Source organism: Hyperoodon ampullatus (genome assembly GCF_949752795.1).
Source record: "Hyperoodon ampullatus genome assembly, chromosome: 8".
Taxonomy (NCBI): domain Eukaryota; kingdom Metazoa; phylum Chordata; class Mammalia; order Artiodactyla; family Ziphiidae; genus Hyperoodon; species Hyperoodon ampullatus.
In genome coordinates, this window is record NC_136921.1 from 8,784,077 (window position 1) to 8,807,036 (window position 22,960).

The 22,960-nt window shown below is 43.7% G+C and overlaps 1 protein-coding gene across 1 annotated transcript in view; it reads right to left on the reverse strand.

Annotated features, from left to right (window-relative positions):
* ARMC9 (armadillo repeat containing 9) overlaps window positions 1–22,960 on the reverse strand; it is a gene marked incomplete at its 3' end in the record, with an annotated part of 143,076 nt that overhangs the window by 104,402 nt on the left and 15,714 nt on the right. The window contains exons 6-9 of the mRNA XM_079710378.1: window positions 19,769–19,861; window positions 15,835–15,859; window positions 8,384–8,541; window positions 5,125–5,223 (exon numbers count right to left, since the gene is read on the reverse strand). Of these exons, the coding sequence (XP_079566504.1) occupies window positions 5,125–5,223; window positions 8,384–8,541; window positions 15,835–15,859; window positions 19,769–19,861 (375 nt within the window). The remainder of the gene's footprint in view (window positions 1–5,124; window positions 5,224–8,383; window positions 8,542–15,834; window positions 15,860–19,768; window positions 19,862–22,960) is intronic.

Consider the following 22,960-nt stretch of genomic DNA (forward strand, 5'->3'; position numbering starts at 1 on the left):
CCTCCTAAGATTCACATGTCCTGGACCCTTAATATATTGAATGCTATCACACCAGGAAGTACTGTAACTTGTATTTCCAGTGCAGCCTACCTGGAGTCGTGGAAGAAAGGGAGGGTTAATTCCCCAAAGGGCCATTTTTCCAATAAGGATGGGTTTAAATGGAAACTTTCCCATCCGATGAATCACAAACCTAGAGGCGCCACAGGGTGGGACTTGGGACTCAACTGGGGGCTGTGCTCAGATTTCCACCTTGAGAGTGTCTCTGCATTCATGCTTGCCCACTGCAAACGGGGCTAAGAAGAGAAAGGCATGCCAAAGCACTTTTAAATGCTATTTGCAGCACACAAAGATGGACGCTGCATCATTAGAAAGAGCAAAAACCCGACAATGTCTGCCAGAGGAATGGTTAAATGTACCATATTGTTCTCAAATTAAAATTCTGAAAGATAAGGGAAATACAAGTATGCTAAAGGGACACGAAAGACTTTCAAAAATGTAGTTAAGTGAAAGACAGCTGCAGAATGATGTGTAATAAAATCTCAATTATATACAATTTTTAAAGGTCTAGAGGATGCATATGAAACATAGTCAACACTTATCTGTGGAGGAAGGCAGGATGGGGTGAGTGTGAGGGAAGGGAGGGGTTTCTGCTTTGCTCCATTTACTGCTAAATTGTTGTGTATTTTCCAGCTAACACATATTCTTGTATCCCTTGTATAACCTTAGAACACAAAAAAAACCTCCCTCTTGTGCTCTGAGGAAGAAGTTTTTCCTTTTACTACTTATCACTAGATTCCTGATAATACAAAATCAGAGTCATCTCAAATCCCAGCAAATAATGAGCCCCAGGGTTTGGAGCCTGATTTGGTAAGGACCACGGCACGACAAACCTGGGGTTAGGGTGGTGACAAGCAGTCAAGCTGCAAGAGGCCACCCAGGAGAGCTCTCTTCTCAAGATTTAATCCATCATTATCAACCCTGGGAGCACGTGGATTTGACGCCCAGCTCTGATAATGCATCAGACTTCCGGGCACAGTTACCTGGGCGGGAAGGAGGTAGGGTGGAAACACACTTCTTATATCCTCAGTGGGGTCCTCGGCCTCCACACATACACAGTCTTCACACATACCCCCCAGAGGGGGTGACTTACTGGACTTGCACCGCCCTGCACCCCCCTCCTCTGGGCAGTGAGGCTGCACAGAGAGCACAGCCTCAGTGGTATGGGTGGAGGGGGTGGAGGGCAGGGGCTGGGCCACAGCTGTCCATGACGGGGGGAGAACGGTTCTTTAATTTCAGGGCTCAAAAGTAGGTTACCCACCTGCCTACCAAAAAAAAAAAAAAATCCACATTCTCCAATATAAGCTTTGTCAGAATCAGTGGCAATATCTTCAGCTCCTTTTTCCTTCATTCTATTGTTGTAGTTTTCGATTGGTTCGGAACTCAGGGGGAAGAAGGGTCTTATTTACTGAGCCCTTCTGAACTTTCAACAGTGAATGAGGTTGCAGACGGCCAGACTCTTAACAGCCAGACTTAAAAACCAGTATCAAAGGCACTAAACTTTGTAGTACCAGCCATTTTCTGATGGGCCTCCGCCAGGCTCTTGTCAAGTACAGTGAATTGAAATGCTCAAGCCCGGGGAGAAGCTGATCAAGGACCAGTCTAGAAGGAAGGCTGGTCTGTGCCTACCTATTTATCTTGAAATTGATGGCATCCTGTTTGGACTTAGGGTAGACTATATTCCCTTAAACAAATAAAAAAGCAATCTTCGTCCAAATCCTAGATCCTATTGGCTCAGTCACCAGACATCCGATCTAAATTGTATCCTAATTTCCTCTTCATGCGTTATAAATCTGATACCATACATTGACATTAGGCATGCCTAGTCAACTACAATATTCTTTTACACTTCCATCATTCCATAATGACCCCTAACCCACTTTTTATCACATTCTAAGAAAAATACATTAGGAACAATAAAAAATTGTTTGCAGTTTTTATGGCCTGTTACTAAGTCAATAACTCAAGTGGGGAAAAAAAAAAAACGGTTACGAGATAAGGCAAACAGAGCACATCCTCTCTCCCGTGGTTTCAGAGGCTTACACTCCGTACCTTAGTGCCACCATAACAGGAAAGGATGGTAGGACCAGTCTCTTGACAAATGAAGGTAACTTCTAATGGGATGAAATATCAGATACGTTGTTCCCCCATTCCCTTTTATACCACTCCTTTTAAACATGACATCAGTTTTGTTCACGTGGCCCGTGGGATCTTAGTTCCCTGACCGGGGACTGAACCCGTGCCCCCTGCAGTGGAAGCGTGGAGTCTTAACCACTAGACTGCCAGGGAAGTCCCAGCATCAGTTTTAAATATGCTGGATGCAGCACTCTGCCAACAGACAGGATTCTTGTATATGCAAGACAGGGTGGGATTTTATAAACAAACCTGAAGAACACTAAGTATTTACTGAATTAATACATAAATGGAAGGGGGGGGAAGAAGTGGTCTTATTAGACACAGATCATGCTATGCTAATTACTGCTAGAAAGCCATCATTTTTGGTGAACACACTCTATCCTTAATGTTACCTTAGGTTGATGACTTATAGCTAACCATACACTGGACACAGAGGGTCAACTCAGCCAGGCCACAAGGATGTGGCTTGAAGCCCCTCATCCTAGAGGGCCCATGAGGGAGTTACTTTTTCGAAACTCAGATGTCTGTGTGTGCTTTACTGACATTTTAAAAATGGTCGATTCGCTAAGATTCCTGTATGCTGACATCACTGCACCCACATACTAAAGCATGGACTCCGCAGCTCCTGTCCATGTGTGGCACAGCCGACACAGCGAAAGCCTGGCGGTGCACTTCCACGTGCACCCCGAGGACACAGTCAAGGACGCTGGCTCTTCACCACGTTACCGTGTCCTTTCTACCAAGATCCAAGAGAGGAACTCTCCTCAGGTCTTAGCACCAGAAAAACCCTGTGCAGCAGTTTTTTGACCTTCCAGTCCTCAAAAAAAAATGTACTTAGACTTGTTTTTAAATTGTAAGAGTAATATACCTACTTGGAAAAAGTTCACGGTCTAAAGGGCACATAGGGGACGTTGGTGGCATTGAAATGGTCTATTGTGGGCATGTGTGATGGGCTCATAGGCGTTCATTTTACTGCTGTGCTTCACAGGCTACACGTGTAGCACAAATGCCGTTAATGATGCAGTGAATATCACCCTCTCTTCCTTTAGAAATAAGTCATGTAACTGTTTTTTGCACAGGCTACTAGGAAGCCCACAGCCAAATCTGGGTCTCGCTCCCAGGGGTACAGTAACTTAGGACATGCATTTTTTTATACTAGCCTTAGCCCTGGCTTACTTTTATTCTTCCTACCCTCATTTTCCTTTAAGCACAATTTCTTTTTTTCCCCCAGCATTACTGAGATATAACTGACATACAACATTGTGTGAGTTTCAGGCATACAGTGTGATAATCTAATAAATGTATATATTGTGAAATGATTACCACAATAAGGTCAGTTAACACAGCTGTCACCTCACATAATTACCTTTTGCTGTTGTAAGAACATTTAAGATCTACTCTCTTAGAAACCTTCGAGTACACAATACAGTATTGTTAACTGTAGTCATCAGGCTGCACATTACATCCCCAGACCTATTCATTTTAAAGCCAGATGTCTGTACCCTTTGACCAACATCCCCTCATCTCCCCCACTCCCTGGCGACCACCAGTCTACTTTCAGTTTCTATGAATTCTAACCAAAATTTCTTTCTTTATTTTTATTTTCTATTTTTTCATTTCTCATATTTGTGTTTTCTCATAATAAGCTGCTTCAAATCTACTTGAGAATCAGGTAGATTATTTTAATGCTGAAAAAGGCCTTGTTTATGAAGACTCTAGTATTAATGTGCAAACACTTAATTAAAAGCTGGGGCTCTGACCCTCGGGGTTGCCTCAGGATCACCCGGTGCTTCCTTCCTAATTGCCCGGCTCCACACACACAGCCTCCGGACCAGGAGGCAGGTTGGTGTGCGCTCCCGGGACATGGGTTCACGGAGACACAGCTATACTCGTGCCCCTGGTTAAGAATGCGACTCAGCTCCACATGCCTCCAGATGAGCTCTCCTAGGAAGGACACATCACCTACGTAATGTCTTGGCCTGTAACGCAATGTCTTGGCCTGAATCTGACCACAAGGAAACATCAACCACAAAAGGAGAAATGTTCTATTTTTAAAGAAGGGGAAGGACTGTCTTCTTTTAAAATGTCGATGTCATGAAAGTCAAAGAAAGAAAGACAGGGGTGGGGTCGGGGGGGAGTGTTGAAGCTGAAAGGAGGCTAAAGAGACACGACAAATCCACCTAACACCTGAGCCCACACTCCGGGCACGGGGAAGGGCTGCTGTAGAGGTCGTTAATGGCTCCGCTGGCAAAACTGGGACGTGCACTGTAGGTTAGTCAGGTAAAAATACTGCCTCGATATTAACTTTACTGAAGTTGACAATCACATGGTTATATAAGAGAACACTGCTGTTAAGAAATGCACCCTGCACTCCAGTTTTAGGAGCAAAGGGCCATAAACATATGTAATTTATCCTCAGATGGTTCAGAAAACATATTGTGTGTGTATGGGTGTGTGTGGAGAGAAAGTAAACAAACAAATGAGCAAAACGCTAGCAGGTGGTGAATATGGGTAAAGGGTATACAAGTGTCCTTCGGGCAGTTTTTGCAGCTTTTCTGTACATTTGCAATGATTCTAAGTATAAAGTTTAAAAAGATAAAAGGAAAGCCCGTCTGACACCGCACAACCCCAACACGGCAGTGATTTTTCAAACAGGACGAGGTTTCCTTCGTTTCCTACTGCCTTACTGCCATTAGCGGCCCTGGGACCCAACAAGCAGCTCCGCCTGGAAGAGACAAACGCGCCTTCCCCGCCCCCGCCCCCAGGGGGCCGCCTCCCAGCGGCCCAAACCCACTCTGCCTTCTGGGAACGCACAGACCTCCAAAGCCCCCTGAGATGCAGACTCCGAATGTGTTATTTTCTCCTGTTCTCCCATTTTTTAAAGTTACGGGATTTTGACACCTGGGGGCAGACCCGGGCGCAGAGCCTCACCGTGCCGGGCCTCGTGAAGTCCACGCTGCGCGCCAGGCTCTGCCGCATCTGGTTGCTGAAGAGGCGGACGCAGACGCTCTGCAGGTACTCGGGGGTGATCTGCCGGAGGACAGAGGATGGACGGCGGGTGAAAGGGGTGAGACATCCCCGGAGCCGTGAGAGGCGCCCTAGCCAGTGTCGGAGCTGACTCTCAACAGCCTCTCCGAGGGCACAAAGGTGACCTTTTGCTTTAACATCGCAGCCCCAGGGAGTTGAAGCACTGAGCCTGATGCAAAAACTAACACACTACTGGTGTGGTCACGGGATAGCATACTTTAAGTTACAGGACTCCACTTAACGTACTCCTGCTGTCATGTAGAATAAACTGACTTTTCTTTTTTCTTTTGGCTGCACAGGGCGGCTTGTGGGATCTCAGTTCCCTGACCAGGGATTGAACCCGTGCCCTCAGCAGTGAAACGGCAGAGTCCTAACCACTGGACCGCCAGGGATTTCCCATAAAATAAACCGATTTTAAACCATTTTTTGTTAATTCCAGCAACAAAGTCACTGGGTGGCCATAATGTGGTGGAAAGAAAGCCGGACTGAAAACCTGAAGATCTGGGCTCAAGCAGTGGACTCGAGAAAACCAACAGCTCCGCCTCCTGCTTTCCTGACCTGTCAGCTCTGTGTCACGGGGAGGGGGGTAAATGAGATCTAGGGAGAGCCTAGCACAGGACAGATGGCTCAGTAGATGCTTACTGAATGAGTGACGGAGACACTGTATACACTCCCCAGCGCTAGACAACAGGAGGCTGGGTTACTGCTGCATCAGTGCCACTGCATCATGGCCTCTTCCTTCAGCATCTCTCATACCTCTCTCATTAGCTACCATGATTCAGGATGGACATCCAGCATCTAAGGTGGTAATCTCTGAAACGTTTTCTTTTCGTCTTCTGTCTTTTCTTTTTATAGGGGTAACATGTGCTCGTTTAAAAGGTAACACAACCTCTCCCCAGCCCCACCCCACAAGCCAATCCCTGGAGGTAACTACTCTTAACAATTTTACCCCCTTCCAGACTTTTTCCTGTGCCTGGTTGGAGAGGGAAGCTCCTTTTCCCCGGCCTCATGGTTCCGTGTGCTGAACTTCCAGATGGTAATGTAACTGGCTCTCTACCTACCCCTCACTCATTCGTCCCCACAGGAGGAAGACAACTCAACTGGTTGGTGAGTTGGAAAGAGCCAGAATGCTGGGCTAGGCCCTTTTGTCTCCCTATGGTCCTCCTGTCTGTCCCCTTGAAACATCTGGTCTGCTTCGGCACCAGAAGGACTGTCCCTCTGTGCCAGATGTCTCTGGTCATCCCTCGACACTCAGCTATAAGTGACTCAGACAAAGAAGGGCCCCATGTCAAGGCTGCACCTCCTACATTATCCTGAGCCCATTTCCTCTGAATTCCCACAGTATCAAAATTTAATCATTCCTTTTTCATCCCGTATATTTAACCTTTCCTTGTAAACCTGTTCCTTCCCTACAACCTAGAAACATGTCCAAATATATTTAATATTTTAAAAATACCTTCCCCTTTCTCCTCCCTAGGCCCTCATCTATCAACCACCCTCTCAGTGTTCTTCCTTCACAGCCAAGGTCCTTTAAAGAACAGCCAACATCTGCCGCCTCCCCTTCCCTGTACCTTTCAATACACCACAGTCAAGCCCCATCTGAATCACCCCAAGGAAACTCATGGCAAAGGCCACCACCAATGACCTTCTAAGTGTCAGAAACATTGGACACTTTTCAGTCTGGACTTCTAGAGTTTTCTGTGATTTTTGAGACTTTGGATCAACCCCTTGCTCCTGAAACTGTTTCCTCTTTTGGCTGATACCGGAACTGATACCAGACCCATCCCTTTAACAAGGAAATCTGATTCTGTCACTCTCTTGCTTAAAACAAGTGAGTGAGAAAAGGACATGAATAAACAGTTGACTAAAAGACAAATATATAAATGGCCAAAAAACATATGAAAATATATTCAGCCTCATACATAATTAAAGAAATGTAAATAGAAACATTCAGAATACCAAGTTTTACTTACCAAACTGGCAAAAATCTCAACGTATAATCATGTCCAGTGTTGGCAAGTGTGTGGAGAAATAGATGCTCTGATACGCTACTGGGGGTGGGGGGTGGGTACACATTGTTGAAATCTTTGGAGAAATAATTTGGCAAAACATCTCTCAAAATTTTAATGCCCATAACCTTTGACCTAGCAATTCCATTCTTAGGCTCTTATCTTACCTATATTCAAAGGTATACAGTATATACAAGGATGTTCACTATAACAGTTTTTGTTATAGCAAACAAAAAAATCTAAATGTTCCTCATCAGAGATCTGATGAATTACGGTTCACCTTTGCAGTGGAATAATAATGTACAAGCATCAAAAAGAATGAAGTAGGTGTGTGGTCATGTGGAAAGATCTCCAAGATATATTGAAAGTGAAATAGCAAGTTTGAGAAGAGTAATGGGTCACAAGATCCCAAGTATGTGCATATAGTATGCACACGCACACACGTGCACACACATGCACACGCACAGAAGTGTTCTGAAATAATACACAAGAAAGTGTTAATCTTGAATGTCAGTAAGAAAATGAGACTTAGGAATTGTGTGTGGAAGGGGCCTTTTGCTCCTAACTATATACTCCTCTGAATTGTTTCAATCTTTTACCAAGAGCACGTATTTCTTTTACATGAAGAACAAGCTAGTTAAGATTCCAGTGTTCCCCCAACCCCATCTCTCCCTGTTTTGATAGTGGAGGCCCTTCCAACCCCTGCCTGGTGGTCTGCAGGCCTCTGCTTGCACACTCCAGTTGTAAGAGCTCATGTGCCCATCTGTGGCCCGCATGCCACACCTGGTGTCGTGTCGACCCTGGTTGTAGGAAGCATGCCAGGATGATGGCAGTTACGTTTTAAGAGGAGAGAAGGCAAAAGGAAAACACACACTTTCTTTTTATTTATTTCTGTACTGTTTGAATTTTCTTTCTTTCTTTCTTTTTTCTATTTTTTGGCCTTGCTGTGCAGCATGCGGGATCTTAGTTCCCCGACCAGGGATCGAACCCGTGCCCCCTGCAGTGGAAGAGTGGTGTCTTAATCACCAGACCGCCAGGGAAGTCCCTGAATTTTCTATGTACATGCCTTCTTTTTCTTCTTTTTTGTCAACAGGTGTGTCATGACACATCTTTATCTCAAAAAAGACACATGAACAATGGGGGACCTTCCTTACCATCTTGCCACTGACTGTGGCCTCCAGAGAATCCACCAGCTCTGCTGTGACTCCGATAAGATTGTGGTAGTCCGCCTGGATCTTATTGTACCGTTTCAAGTACGTCATTGACCTACGCTCAGCTTCTACCAGCTGCTGGTGGAGCTGCTGCAACGTTTCTAGGAAGACAATATATATTTATATTAAAACAAAACAAAAAAGCAACAATTTAAAAGACTCCTACAAAATAAAAAATAATTATATTCTTCTCAAGGGAATACCATGCCTACTGTCAGAATATTTTACTATAACAATGAACTTGACACTCGTATTTGTGTTTTACACTTCTGTCTCATGCCACTTTTAATTACAACGTGCTTTGTAACCACTGATTTTTTCATTTCTTATCCCCGGTAGTTCAACTGAGTCATCACTGGCTTTCCTAACAAAATCTATTTCCTTGGCTGAACCCCACGCAACTTCTTTTAGTTCCTCTCTCTATGTACAAGAAACAAACTCAATGTTTCTTTCTAGAATCAGCTCACAAAATGGTTGAACCAAAACTGAGTTTTTTTCTCTGTTTGTGCCCCGTGAGGTTGTCTGGGGGATAACTCATAACCACAAGAGAGTCCTTCATTTTAAGTAAAGGTTAGGGCTGCTTGACAGGTGCTGAGAAAACTCAAATCCAGAATTAGGTAAGATTCCAGGTGTTCATTCTGCCAGTTCGATGAAGCATAAGTCTTAGAGCGGCAGCCTTGGAAGGTTCTAGGGTTGTCTTCTTGGAATCCCCCCCACCCTGTCCCCGTACCCCATGGCAGCACTTGATGGCCAAGCCACCATGGGCACAGCTGGACTATGCAAATCTTCTTTGGTGTCAGTACTCATTGGCCCTATCCTACTTTTTTCCCTTTCCTGGAAGGCTATGTTTTGGATGGAAGGACGTATTGCTGCCCCCAAACCCACGTTAACTCACTATTGTCCCGATCCAGGCACTGTATAATACTTAAAGTCTTCATTTTAGAACACATTTCATGTATACAGAGAGAGCCTTTAAAATTATAAAGACCAAATATAGCCATTATTTTACAATAACTTTAATGGAGTATAATCTATAAAAATATTGAATCACTTATGTTGTATACCTGAAACTAATATAATATTGTAAATCAACTATAATTCAGTTAAAGACCTGGGTTCAAATCTCTACCCTACCAATTTCTTGCTGGGTAACCTGGGGCAAGACACTTAATGTCTCTGCTTCTCATTTCCTAACCTATAAAATGGGGAAAATGATAATGATCTTGAAGGGTTATTGTGAGGATTAAAGAACACATATACTCAAAGTGCCAAGCACACTGCTGGCCCATAGCAGCTGCCCATACATGGCAGCTATTATTATTACTGCCTTTCATGGAAAGGGGTCAAAGATTTTCTAAATATATTTCTATGCAAGTAGATAACTTGAAAAAGTGGCAGAAAGGTTACGTCCTAAAGCAGTGGTATGCAAACATTGAAATATATCAGAATCATCCAAAAATAAAGATGATCAAGCTTTACCTTCAGAGACTCTGATTTTGTGGATATTGGGTAGGGGCTGAGTATCTATGCTGTCAACAAACTCCCGGCTCTGACACAGACCACAAGTTTTAGAAACACTGTCCTAAATTATGTTTTCCTCCTAATTTGTGTCCTAAACAGCTATGAGGATCACCTACATTCAAACTGTATTTCAAAAATTTTTATGTGTCACAATAGTTGATGTGCAGAAGTAAAATATTTTAACTACTAAAATCCAAAATATCACATAATGAATTATTATTATTATTATTTAACATCATCAAATCTTAGTATTGAAAGATAACTTTAAAAAGTCATCTGACACAAATCTACATCCAGTACTTGAACCTCTGGAGAACATTCCTAGAAATCATTTATCAACCTTCTCCTAATATAATACTGGGAAGGAGTCACTACCTTCCTCCTACACTAAGTATCATTTAAGCTTTTTCATACATCCCAAACTCAAAATTACATAAACAAGAACTTCCAAGGATGAAAATTTTAGATTATTCATAGTCCCATTTTATGGGAATAAATATTAAAGAGTATCTGTGACATTTTTCTCAACGTGTACCAAGTGGCAGATGAATGAAATACCAAATCCCATTAGCTGGGTCAAATTATCAGTGTTAATGTCATCAAAGTAGTCCCTCTCGAAAGGGGACTGTAGCAAAAAACTCTTCCCCTCATAAACTCATTGTATGAGGGACTATTTGTGGAACTTTTGCCTTGGGAACCCAGAATTGGAATTTATGACAGTTTCAAAGTATGGTAACCTGAGGCAAAAGAGCCTTAACTGCCAGCAGCCTATGGGAAAGAGAGAAGTAGGCAACTGGGCTGAAACGTTCATAACCCTTTCAAATACACCGTTTAGCAAAAAGAGCCTGCTATCCAGAGATATCACCTTGCAGACACCTTAACTGGCTACAAACAGGACCTGACCATTACCGTAAGCTATTTGGGTTACAGCTCAAAATATCAACTTTATTTTTGAGCATTAAAGAGAACTTTGAGTCTTTTTTTCCCTGTCAAATTGTGACAGAGAAGAGCTAAATCAGACTCCATGTTCCGATCGGTTTCTTAGAGGTTAACCTTTGCTTTTCATTGCTTTTGTTATTATTAACATACATAATGGCCTGCCTCAGGGAACCCTGCCCGCCTGTGGATGGCTGCAAGAAAGAAGAAACTAACACATCCCCTCACCGAGTCTGATCATTCCAGAAGATGCTTTGCAAGACTGATGGCCCTTTTACTTTACTTCCTCACCACCTCTCCCTCTCTGATTCTATAAATGAAACTGGCATCCAGACCCAGATAAGATGGTTTTTCAGAGACACCGGTCTGCCTTGCCTCAAGACCTTGTCTCCGATTCATTGGCCTGTCATGTGGCGAGCAAAGCGAGCTTGGACTCAGTAACAAAAAGTTTTATGAGACAAGGACAACTAAGCTAAGATGCCTTGCCATGCAAGAGCTCAACTTTTAATGGAGATGTCTTGGTCCATGTTATTTGAATGAAACTGTCATAATCATGCCAGCAAAATTTATTGAGACTCTTTATATTTCAAAGCCACTGACATAATTTGTGCAAAAGTCCAAAGAACTGCATCCCAAGCTTTAAACAAAAGATATATACAACCAAAAGAATGCCAGTTAAGGTCACAAAGAGTGACCTTATATTTCCTATAATTTCCTGTATTATATAATTTTCTATATTTCCTATAATTCGAGCATGAAATGAATCAATAACAAAAGCGATCCTACAATAAAGCAGTCAAGCTTTCCCTTGTTGACATTTCTACTTCATTTAGATGCATTTTTTTTTTTTTTAAGAGTAGATGAGGGGCTTCCCTGGTGGCACAGTGGTTAAGAATCCACCTGCCAATGCAGGGGACACATTGACAGAGTTCAAGCCCTGGTCCGGGAAGATCCCACATGCCGCGGAGCAGCTAAGCCCATGCGCCACAACTACTGAGCCTGCACTCTAGAGTCTGCGAGCTACAACTGCTGAAGCCCATGCGCCTAGAGCCCATGCTCCACAACAAGAGAAGCCACCGCAGTGAGAAGCCTGCGCACCGCAATGAAGAGTAGCCCCCGCTCGCCGCAACTAGAGAAAGCCTGAGTGCAGCAACAAAGACCCAATGCAGCCAAAAATTAATTAATTAATTAATTTAAAAAGATGAGATTTGGTTTTAGAGACATCTTGACTGCTCAAGATGATACATTTTAAAATATGGGGTTTTTTTCTAACCTAATGTAAAAAACTAAAACCAATCACTCTATTTTTATAATATCAAACAACTTTTTCTTTGTATTTAGATATAAATCGGCTCTTTGCTATTCTGCTAATCCACAAATACCGGAAGAAGAAAGTTAAGGCTTATAACTGGGAATATAGGTCATCAATTTCAAAAATAATAGCTCTGAACTCTAGGAAAATGATCAGTTGCCCATTGTCTGAAGGGGCCAAATGCATAATACCAGAAATGCTAAAAGATACTATTTCTGTATCCTTTTTAGATGGCTAGGTGAAAACAATAATCCCATATGCTATATTGCCAACCTAAGTTTTTATACTTAATGCCATTTTTAATATAATTCCTTCTGAGAGACTTTTCCACTCCAAGCACTTTTCTCACCTTCTTCAAAAGCTTCTGGAAATCTCACTCTGCCCATGAAACCTTCCTATCAAGACACATAATGATATTATCCAACCATTCCATTTAAAAAACAACACCTGGGCTTCCCTGGTGGCGCAGTGGTTAAGAATCCTCCTGCCAGTGCAGGGGACATGGGTTCGAGCCCTGGTCCCGGAAGATCCCACATGCCAGGGAGCAACTAAGCCCATGCGCTACAACTGCTGAGTCTGTGCTCTAGAGCCCGTGAGCCACAACTATTGAAGCCCGCGCGCCTACAGCCTGTGCTCCGCAACAGGAGAAGCCACCGCAATGAGAAGCCGCGCACCACAACAAAGAGGAGCCCCTGCTCGCTGCAACTACAGAAAGCCCGTGCACGGCAACAAAGACCCAACGCAGCCAAAAATAGATAAATAAATTTTTTAAAAAAGAAATAAAAATAAAAAACAACACCTGGGACTAGAATTGAATTGGGGGCTTGTCTGTGCCTTGTAGTCACTGCAGCCTTAGCAATGACCACAAGGCACAGAAGACACAGTGGTGACAACTAGCTATGGTGACACTGGGCCTGGGCCGGAGCCCCTGGTACAAGTGCCCTGCGGTGCTAATCTCTCATCTCCATGGCAATACTGCATGTGGGGGTTATTCTGCCACAGACACACATTGTGCCTGCCAGACTCAATTCCACAGACATCCTGCTTAGCTATCCTCAGAAAACTCAATTAAAATCAAACTTAAAGAAGGCTCGAAAAACCTGTTCTCCTTGCTGAAATACCAAATGAAAGGTCTGTAGAAAAATACAGTCTCTTCAACTTGCACTCCCCCACCCATGTTTATTTCGTCTGCAAAATTGGGCCACTTATCAGAGACATAACTGGTTGCCGGCAAGAAGCTATCCCCCCAAACTGCAGGGAATGCTGGGTGACAGGAGGTGGCAGAAACTCGGGAATCCAGGAGAAGTTTCTCACCACCTTCCTGTCCCCAATGCCTAGGAGTCCAAAGACCGACTCTGAACAAGGACTAAACAGACTCAGCCAAGAACTGGGCTTCCCTGGTGGTGCAGTGGTTAAGAATCCACCTGCCAATGCAGGGGACAAGGGTTTGAGCCCTGGTCCGGGAAGATCCCATATGCCACAGAGCAACGAAGCCCGCATGCCGCAACTACTGAAGCCCACGAGACTAGATCCCGTGCTCCGCAACAAGAGAATCCACCGCAATGAGAAGCCCGCGCACCGCAGTGAAGAGTAGCCCCCGCTTGCCACAACTAGAGAAAGCCCACGTGCAGCAACGAAGTCCCAATGCAGCCAAAAATAAATTAATTAAATAAATTAATTAATTAAAAAAAGAAAAGAAGAAAGAATTAAGGCAGTTCTCTGGGACCCAAAGGACGCAGGTTGGGTGGTGGTTTTAAAATATGACTGCAGGGTCTTTGACAGTTCCTTCCCATCAAGAGGTGGAATGTTAAGTCTCCTTCCTTTGAATGTGGGCTGGCTTTAGGAATTTGCTTCTAATGAATAGAACACACCACCAGAAACAACACTGAGTTACTTCAGAGACTGGGTTAGAAAAGGTGACACAGCTTCCATCCAGCCCCCTCTGGGGACATTCACCCTTGGTGGGAACCCGGCCACCAGGCCCTGAGGGCCCAGGCCACATGAAGAGTCCACGTGGGCGTTCTAGTCCAGGGCCTCTGCTGAGAGTTCAGCCGACAGCCAGCATCAGCCACCAGACCTGTGCATGTGGAAGCCTTGGAGACGGCTCTACCCGGCTCCGTCTACACCCGGGAGACACCCCGAGGGAAAACTGACTGAGCCCACAACTCCCAGATCACACAAGATGATAGCAATAAGAATAATAAATGGACATGGTTGTTTTATGCCACTGAGTCTGAGGCGGCTTGCTGGGCAGCAAGAGGAAGAGAAGTAGTGAGGCAAAGAAGCATTTCTGGCGGTTGCAGGTCGAGCCCCGAGCGCCTGTCCCAACTGAGGGGCTCCAGCTGTGCTGAACGGGAGACAACCAGCCTGGACCCGCCCTAGCCAAGGCCCGGAGCTGCACTAACCCAGTAGGGAGCAGGCCTGGGCAGCCGCAGAGAGAGACCCCGGGTACGTGTCCTCCGTGTAACCATGCTGGGGGCAATGCCACCTCCGGGAGCTCGAGGCTGCAGCCTGTGACCCTCGGAGTGGTCCCCACTGCTCCTCTGTGTTCAGGCCCGGACCGAGGGCGTGAGTCCTGCGACCCGCCGCTCCTCCACGCAGGTCCCTCTGAGTTCCAGGAGGGGAGGCCCAGCTGCAGAACCAGCGGCACAATTAGAACCGCTGGGCTGGAGGCCCGCGAGGCCACCGAGCGCGAGAAGAAACACCCAAGTGCTTCCCACCTGAAGCTACTGAAGCACGCGTGGGAATCAAACCTGCAGGCTTGCTCATCATTCAGTTCCCTGGGACACCAAGAGCTAAATAATTTACTAATGTTTCTTTTCTTTAGAAAAATTTAACTCTCTAAAAGGAAACAGAAAAACAATGGCAGGAAGTTTTGCAATCCTCTCTAAGGTGACCGCTGTGAAAAGGGCAAATGTGTTATTTCACGTAGTAAAACTCCACCTGCTGGGAATTGAGGATTATGCCCTCAATACTTATCAAAGGCATGAAGCACATCATATAACCCTTTCCAACAGAATAATTTAAGCAGTTTTCATAATGTTGTATCAAAGATAAAACTCCGGCAAAGAACCCCAACTGTGGCCACCAATTTCATGTTAACTAAAATTTTTCTCACCTTTCTGGAAAATGAACAGGTCTGGTAAAAATTACTAATCTTGGAAAACCATCATGTTATGCTAAAGGTGTAAGACTGGAATTCCTACTTTGAATGCAAAAAATGGAAATGATTTGTAAGAACGAGAACTCCAAATTGCTGCAGAGATAAGACCCTGTTAAAGTAGTTTAAGGTAAAAGTGAAAGGTACTGAAGTAACTCTTGCCCAACCCATGCTGTACTGCGTCTTCTAACTGTGCTGCTGCACTTATGTCCCTCTGGCACTTGCTTGGATTCTCATCGTTTCTCCGTGTCTTAGTTATCTGACATACAAGACAAAGCTATCAATACCAGCCACCCTGAAAAGTGGGTCTCAAGGAACGCAGATAAAAAGGACTACAAAGCACTTCATAAATATTTAGATTTTTAAAGCCTTCGTTTGCCAAGTCCGCGGAATTCTCTCCATTTCATTACTTAAAACTTGAGTTGGCAAAGTTGTGATTTAAAATTTTTCATCTAGATGATTTACCTTTGTTGCTTTGTCCATTCTCCTTCTGGGATGAAAGAAGTTTAGGAAAACAGGAATTCAGGAGGCAGAACTCAGGGTATCTCACATTGTGTTGGCCAATCTGAGAAAGAGCCCCAGTGTGGTAAAAAAGAAATCTCAGGACAGGGAAGGGCGCTTCTTAATGTTATTATAAATAACTAAGACAGTTACCGACTTCTCGATTCTTGGGTGACTCATGACTCACAGATAAATCCTCCTCTATGCACCTCAAGAACCACTCTGTGAGTCCAACAGCCCCTAACTGGCCTCCTTCCCCCTTCAAAAACCTTCCCCATAGTTACCAAAATATTTGACTAAAAGTGCAAATCTGAATTCATACCCTTTAACACTGTAACTTCAGTGCTAAAGCATTAGCCTAAGGAAATTGAGAATGGGATGAAGAGCATGGTGCGGTAACTACAACCACAGACTCTGGCACCAGACTGCCTCCTGGGTTTAAATCTCAGCTTCCACACACCTGGCTGCATGTCTGATGGCAAGGTATTTACCTGTTTTATTTGGGTTTTCTTAATTTAAATATTTAAATATTTAAATATTTATTTATTTATGGCTGCGTTGGGTCTTCATCGCTGCGCGCAGGCTTTCTGTAGTTGCGGCGAGCGGGGGCTACCCTTGGTTGCGGTGCACGGGCTTCTCATTGCGGTGGCTTCTCTTGTTGCGGAGCTCGGGCTCTAGGTGTGCGGGCTTCAGTAGCTGTGGCATGTGGGTTTCAATAGTTGTGGCTCGTGGGCTCTAGAGCGCAGGCTCAGTAGTTGTGGTGCACGGGATTAGTTGCTCCGCGGCATGTGGGATCTTCCCGGACCAGGGCTCGAACCCGTGTCCTCTGCATTGGCAGACGGATTCTTAACCACTGTGCCACCAGGGAAGTCCCTGGGTTTTCTTAATTTTTCTGGTAACAGCTTTATTGAGATGTAATTCACATATTATATAATTCACCCATTCAAAGTGTACATTTCAGTGGTTTTCAGTACATTCACTGAGTTGTGCAACCATCACTACAATCGGCTGTGGAACATTTTCATCCCCCAAAAAGGAAACCCTGTGCCCGTCAGCAGTCACCACCCTCCCCAGCCCTAGGCAACCACTGTCTACTCTCTCTGTAGATTTGCCCCCTCTGGCCCCTTCATACAAATGGAATCATACAATATGCAGCCTTTTGGGTCTGGCTTCTTTCATTTGGCATCATGCTCTCAAGATTCATCCATGTTGTAGCACAGATCAGTAATTCACTCACTCTTATTGTCACATAATATTCCGTTATATGGACAGACCACATTTGGTTTATCCATTCATCAGTCAATGGACAACTGGGCTGTTGGCACTTCTTAGCTATTTCAAATAATGCTGCTGTGAACATTCATGTACAAGTTGCTGTGTAGACATATGTTCTCATTTCTCTTGAGTTACAGCTAGGAGTGGAACTGCTGGGACGTAGGTAATTTCTATGTTTAAACTTTGAGGAGACAACCTATTTTTGAAGAATATTTAATGATAGGAGGAAATTCTCTCTTCATTTGACAAAAAATATTTAAAAATACACATACATATAGCTGTCTACCCTTGTTTACTGTAAACATTACATACTTTGGGGTGTATGTATGTATGCAAATGCATTTCTGGGCTTTCCAAATTTTCTATAAGGAATATGATCAATTTTATAATCAGGAATAAAAAGAGTGTTTTTTTGTTTGCTTGTTTAGAAATGTAAACATAACCATGTTATTCTTCTTCTTAAAATGTTTCAAAGGCTCCTCATTACTCACGGGACCTCATATGAACCTTCGTGCCCTGGGCCTGCCTAATCTCTGACTCTCTCTCAACCCTTCTGCTCCAGCAATACTGAATGCTTCATAGTTTCCCAAACATACAGGCTCAGGGCTTTTGCACGAGCTGTTCCCTCTACCTGGAACTCCTGTCCCTCATTCTGTCTGCCTCACAGACTCCCATTTTACTGTTCAAAACTCCAACTTGCCCGAGACAACTATGTCTTAGCCTTTTCTTTGTGTCCCTAATTCCTAGCACAATATTCAACCTAATATATGCGTTGAACTGAACTCCAAATATTTCCACATAACAAGGAAAACAAAGGAATAATATTTACAGTTACCTGCTAGACTTCAGTGTATTTGCTTCAAAGCATGTTGAACAGGATAAAAGGTAACAACTATTTGCAAACTATAATACTAACAGCTAACAGTCAGTAAGACAAGCGCTTCCATGTGTTGGGCTGTTTTAAGCAAGTTTTTCATGTATTAACTCAATCCTCATATTATTCCAATGAAATGGGTGCTATTATCAATATAACTAATATGATTTACTATGTACAAAATTTCTTTTAGAATCTTTACATAATTCCCATTACCTTTTTAAGGAGAAACGCTTTTTAAAAGTGTATTAAAGTAATCATAAACCAAGTTGCAAAAGTCCTAATTTCACGGAAAACTGTCCTTTTATATGGAACTCTAAGAGGGAAAAGAATTGGGTATGCAAACATAATGGTACGTGGGCAGAGGGTAGTATTGGAACAAAACCTTAAAGGATATAAACGCAGAGACGAGAGCTGTACTCAGCCCGATCATGGGCGGTCTCAAGGCGAGGCTGAGGACTTGAGTACAGGCCACAGGGAGCCACTGGAGGCTCAGGAAGCTGAAGCAGGAGAAACATGCCATGAAACCCCAGGGATTTCAATTCAAAGAGTTCAATTAGGAAAAGAGAGTCCAGTGCTTTGGAGTTAGAACGGAAGCAGAAGGTATTATGCAGCACAGTGGCCTAAATGTTTTATTAAATTAAACAAAACAAACACCAACTTTACAATTCAAAATGCTATATTCTTGTTATGAAATAACTTTTGGTACATTCTTGTTCAGAATAAAAGGAGATGAACGTCCTTAGAGACCCACGAGCTTTGGGAAATCAGCCTCCCACGGGAGGGGCAATCCATGACATTCTTCCCTGGACAAGCTCCATTTACACCTGCTGCCTGGTCCTCTGTCTGGTCAGTGTTCCCTTTTTACTCTCAAAAGTGTCCCTATTTAAATTGGATTGTGGTGATGGCTGCACAACTGTATCCATTTGCTAAAAATCATTAAATAATGCACTTACCATGGGTAAATTTCGTAGTTTGTAAATTATACCTCAGCAAAGTTGTTTTTATTTATTTATTTTTTACATATTTATTTATTTATTTGGCCGTGCCGGGTCTTAGTTGTGGCACTAGGGATTTTTAGTTGCGGCATGTGGGATCTAGTTCCCTGACCAGGGATCGAACCCGGGTCCCCTGCATTGGGAGCACAGAGTCTTAACCACTGGACCACCAAAGAAGTCCCAATAAAGTTGTTTTTTAAAAGTCCTAATTTGAGTGACAAGTTATATATGACTTGTCCATACGCCATGGCCTCAAGGCCTTAAAAGTGACTAGCTGATCTTCTGTGAAGGACAATTCTTCCAAAGAGTTATTTTTCAGGAATACAGACATTTTTTTTTTCCTACTCAGACAGCTTCTCGGCACATGACATGAAAATAGGACCCTCGCCACGTCTCAGAGACCCAACGCCATAGAAGTCAATCCTTTACAGCAGCGGTCCCCAACCGTTTTGGCGGCAGGGACAGTTTCGTGGAAGACAATTTTTCCACGGATGGTGAGGGCGATGGTTCGGGTGGTGATGCGAGCGACGGGGAGCTGCGATAAAGCTTCGCTCACTCGCCCGCCGCTCACCTCCTGCTGTGCAGCCCGGTTCCTAACAGGCCGCGGACTGGTTGGCACACGCTCCCATTAACGCTTAATTCACTCTTAAGTATGAAAGCAGCACCACCACAACTATCCCTATTTGAGGACATCTGGGCCAGTGAGCTGCTCTAACACCACAGGTGGCCTCCATATGCTTCAAAAGGATACATATAATGTTAAAAGCTTCGGCGTGTTACTGGCTTTAAAAATGAAAGCCAGAAACTTTTCCAACTTCAACTTTAATTCTGGAGTCCAAGGATCCTGAAGGAAAGGAAAAAAAAAAAAACAAGGAAAAAAAAGAAAAGCACTAGATCATTAAATGCCAACAAACATTGTCAAGTTGTGGCCTTTAGGGTTAAATAACTCCGCCACAGTTACTGAAATCAGAAGCAAGATGTCTTGCCAGTAGTGTGATGCTGTAAAAAACATGTTTTAGGACATTTCACCAATTCACTTATAGAAGATTCGAGAGCCCACAGCAGGAGGAAAGAAGAGAGTACTTTGATATACAGACAAAAAATAACCCTGTACATGATTTGAATTTTTCATGTGATTTAAACACAAGCATGATAAGTAACCTTATTATGTTGAATAGCAAAAAGAATGCAGTACGGTTTAGGCCGACGTGGCACTGGCAGGAATACACAATTATCTCTAAGAGTCTTACTGAGAGTCTCCAGAAGGAGACTCATTTCCATAAACCTCATCCAGACAAGAAAAACAGAAAGAAGCTGTTATCTGCCTCAAATACTCCATCATGTCCAGCATTATGACATACATCTAGCTTGATTTGTTCCTTAAAAATAAATTATTTATCTCAAATAATGCTCACTGAGAAGGAAAAAACAATGACTCACGTAGTAAAAGAATAAGTGTCACAAGCAATGACCTCTCTCAGGACAATTTTTCTGAGTCTTCAGACAAAAATATCCACCATCTAAACCAAGAAGTTCCACTAAAAAGAAGCTCTGTCACTAAAAATTCATGTCCACGTACCTCTGAGATCCTGCCCCATCTCCCCCAGATCTGCCCATCCTTCCCCATTTCTCCCCCCAGCTCTAATCCTCATCCACGCCTCCCACCCCACCCCATCAAGTCTATCCAGTGCGTTGTCTGACCCTTTGTCTGGCAGAACAACCCTTCGTTGTCTGGCAGAAAAAATACTGCCAGAAAAGCAGAGAAGTCTGATATTTTAAAAAGATTTTGTAATTCCCCGACACAGCATGATGACTTCATTTCTAATGTGTCTGTTGTGGGTTGAACTGTGTCCCCTAAAAAGACATGTTGAAGCCCTAATCTCCTCAGAATGTGAGGCCAGGGGAACGGGGACATTGCAGATGGAATTAGCTATTAGTGTAAGCTCTTAATCCAATATGACTGCTGTCCTTATAAGAAGAAGGGAATTTAGACACAGACACAGAGAGAAGATGGCCACGTAAAGACAGAGCAGAGATCTGGAATTATGCAACCACAAGGCAATAGACACCTGAGGCTACCGGAAGCTGGAAAAGGCAAGGAAGGATCTTCCCCTAGAAGCTTCTTAGAGAGCATGCCCCTGCCAATACCCTGATTTCAGACTTCTGGCCTCCTAAACTGTGAGACAATAAATTTCTGTTTTCTTTTTTTTTTCTTTTTTAAAATTTTATTTATTTATTTATTTATTTATTTATGGCTGCGTTGGGCCTTCGTTGCTGTGCACGGGCTTTCTCTAGTTGCGGCGAGTGGGGGCTGCTCTTTGTTGAGGTACACGGGCTTCTCATTGTGGTGGCTTCTCTTGTTGTGGAGCACGGGCTCTAGGCATGTGGGCTTCACTAGTTGTGGCACGTGGGCTCAGTAGTTGTGGCTCACGGGCTTTAGAGCCCAGGTTCAGTAGTTGTGGCACACAGACTTAGTGGCTCTGCAGCATGTGGGATCTTCCCGGACCAGGGCTCGAACCCGTGTCCCCTGCATTGGCAGGCAGATTCTTATCCAGTGCACCACCAGGGAAGCCCTAAATTTTTGTTTTAAACCACCCGGTCTGTGATCCTTTGTTATAGTAGCTGCAGGAAACTAATAGTGTCCTCCAGCTCAAGGCTCTCTGTGCTCAACCATATAGAAAAGAATCTCAGGAAAGGACTGCTAGATTGGCCAATGTAAACGAAGACATCTTAAAAAACAGAAAAAAATAAAATATTTGGGTATCCCTAGACACACTACAGTGAAATTATACAATCTTAAAGGCCAGAGAAAAAAGACAGACCACGTACAAAGGAACAGCAATTAGACTGACAGTCAACTTCAAAATTGCAACAGTGGGAGCCAGGAGACGAAATAAAAATACCTTCAATGTCCCCAAAGAAAATAACTGTCGGGACTTCCTGGCAGTCCAGTGGTTAAGACTCCGCACTCCCACTGCAAGGGGCACAGGTTCGATCCCTGGTCAGGGAATTAAGGTCCCACATGCCGCGTGGCCAAAAAAAATAAAAAAGAACAGAACTGTAAGCCTACTATTTTAACCCTATCTGAGAAAGCAATAAAGATGTTTTCAGACAGACAAGAAGTGAAAGAAGGGATCCTCAACTAAAGGAGATTTTAAAGGAATGTACTTAAGGTAGAGGAGAAAATGATCCCAGATGGAAGGTCCTCAGCGCAAGATGGAGTGGTAAGCAAACATACTGGTAAACCTAAAGGTAAATCTATACACATACTGACTCCATAAAATAATAAAAATTTCAAATTTATGGGGTTAAAGTATATAACTAAAATATTTGATAATAATAGCACATAAGTTGGGAAGGAGATAAATGAGGTTAATGCATTCTAAGGTCCTTATAATGGTCAGGAAGAGAATAAAGACATTAACTTTAGATTTTATTATGTACACTGAAGTATCTGTGATGACCACTGAAAGAATATATTTAGAGAGTAGGGCTTCCCTGGTGGCGCAGTGGTTGAGAGTCCGCCTGCCAGTGCAGGGGACACAGGTTTGTGCCCCGGTCTGGGAAAATCCCATGTGCTGTGGAGCGGCTGGGCCCGTGAGCCATGGCCGCTGAGCCTGTGCATCCGGAGCCTGTGCTCTGCAACAGGAGAGGCCACAACAGTGAGAGGCCCACATACCGCAAAAAAAAAAAAAAAAAAAAAAAAGAGATTAGAAAAAGGAAAAAAAAATGGAATAAAATGACTCTCCATGAACACTGATGGTCTCTAAACTCCTGAACTCTGAAGAAGAACCTGACCTCTGCCTTGGAACATCAGACCTGCTGCGGCCTCGGAGGGACCCTTCCCTGACGCTGCCAGCTCCTCCTCACCGTGATCTAAGCTGTAGCCACACTGCCATGTCATAATTCTCATAAACAGAAGCCTTGACTGTGAGAAGTTTCA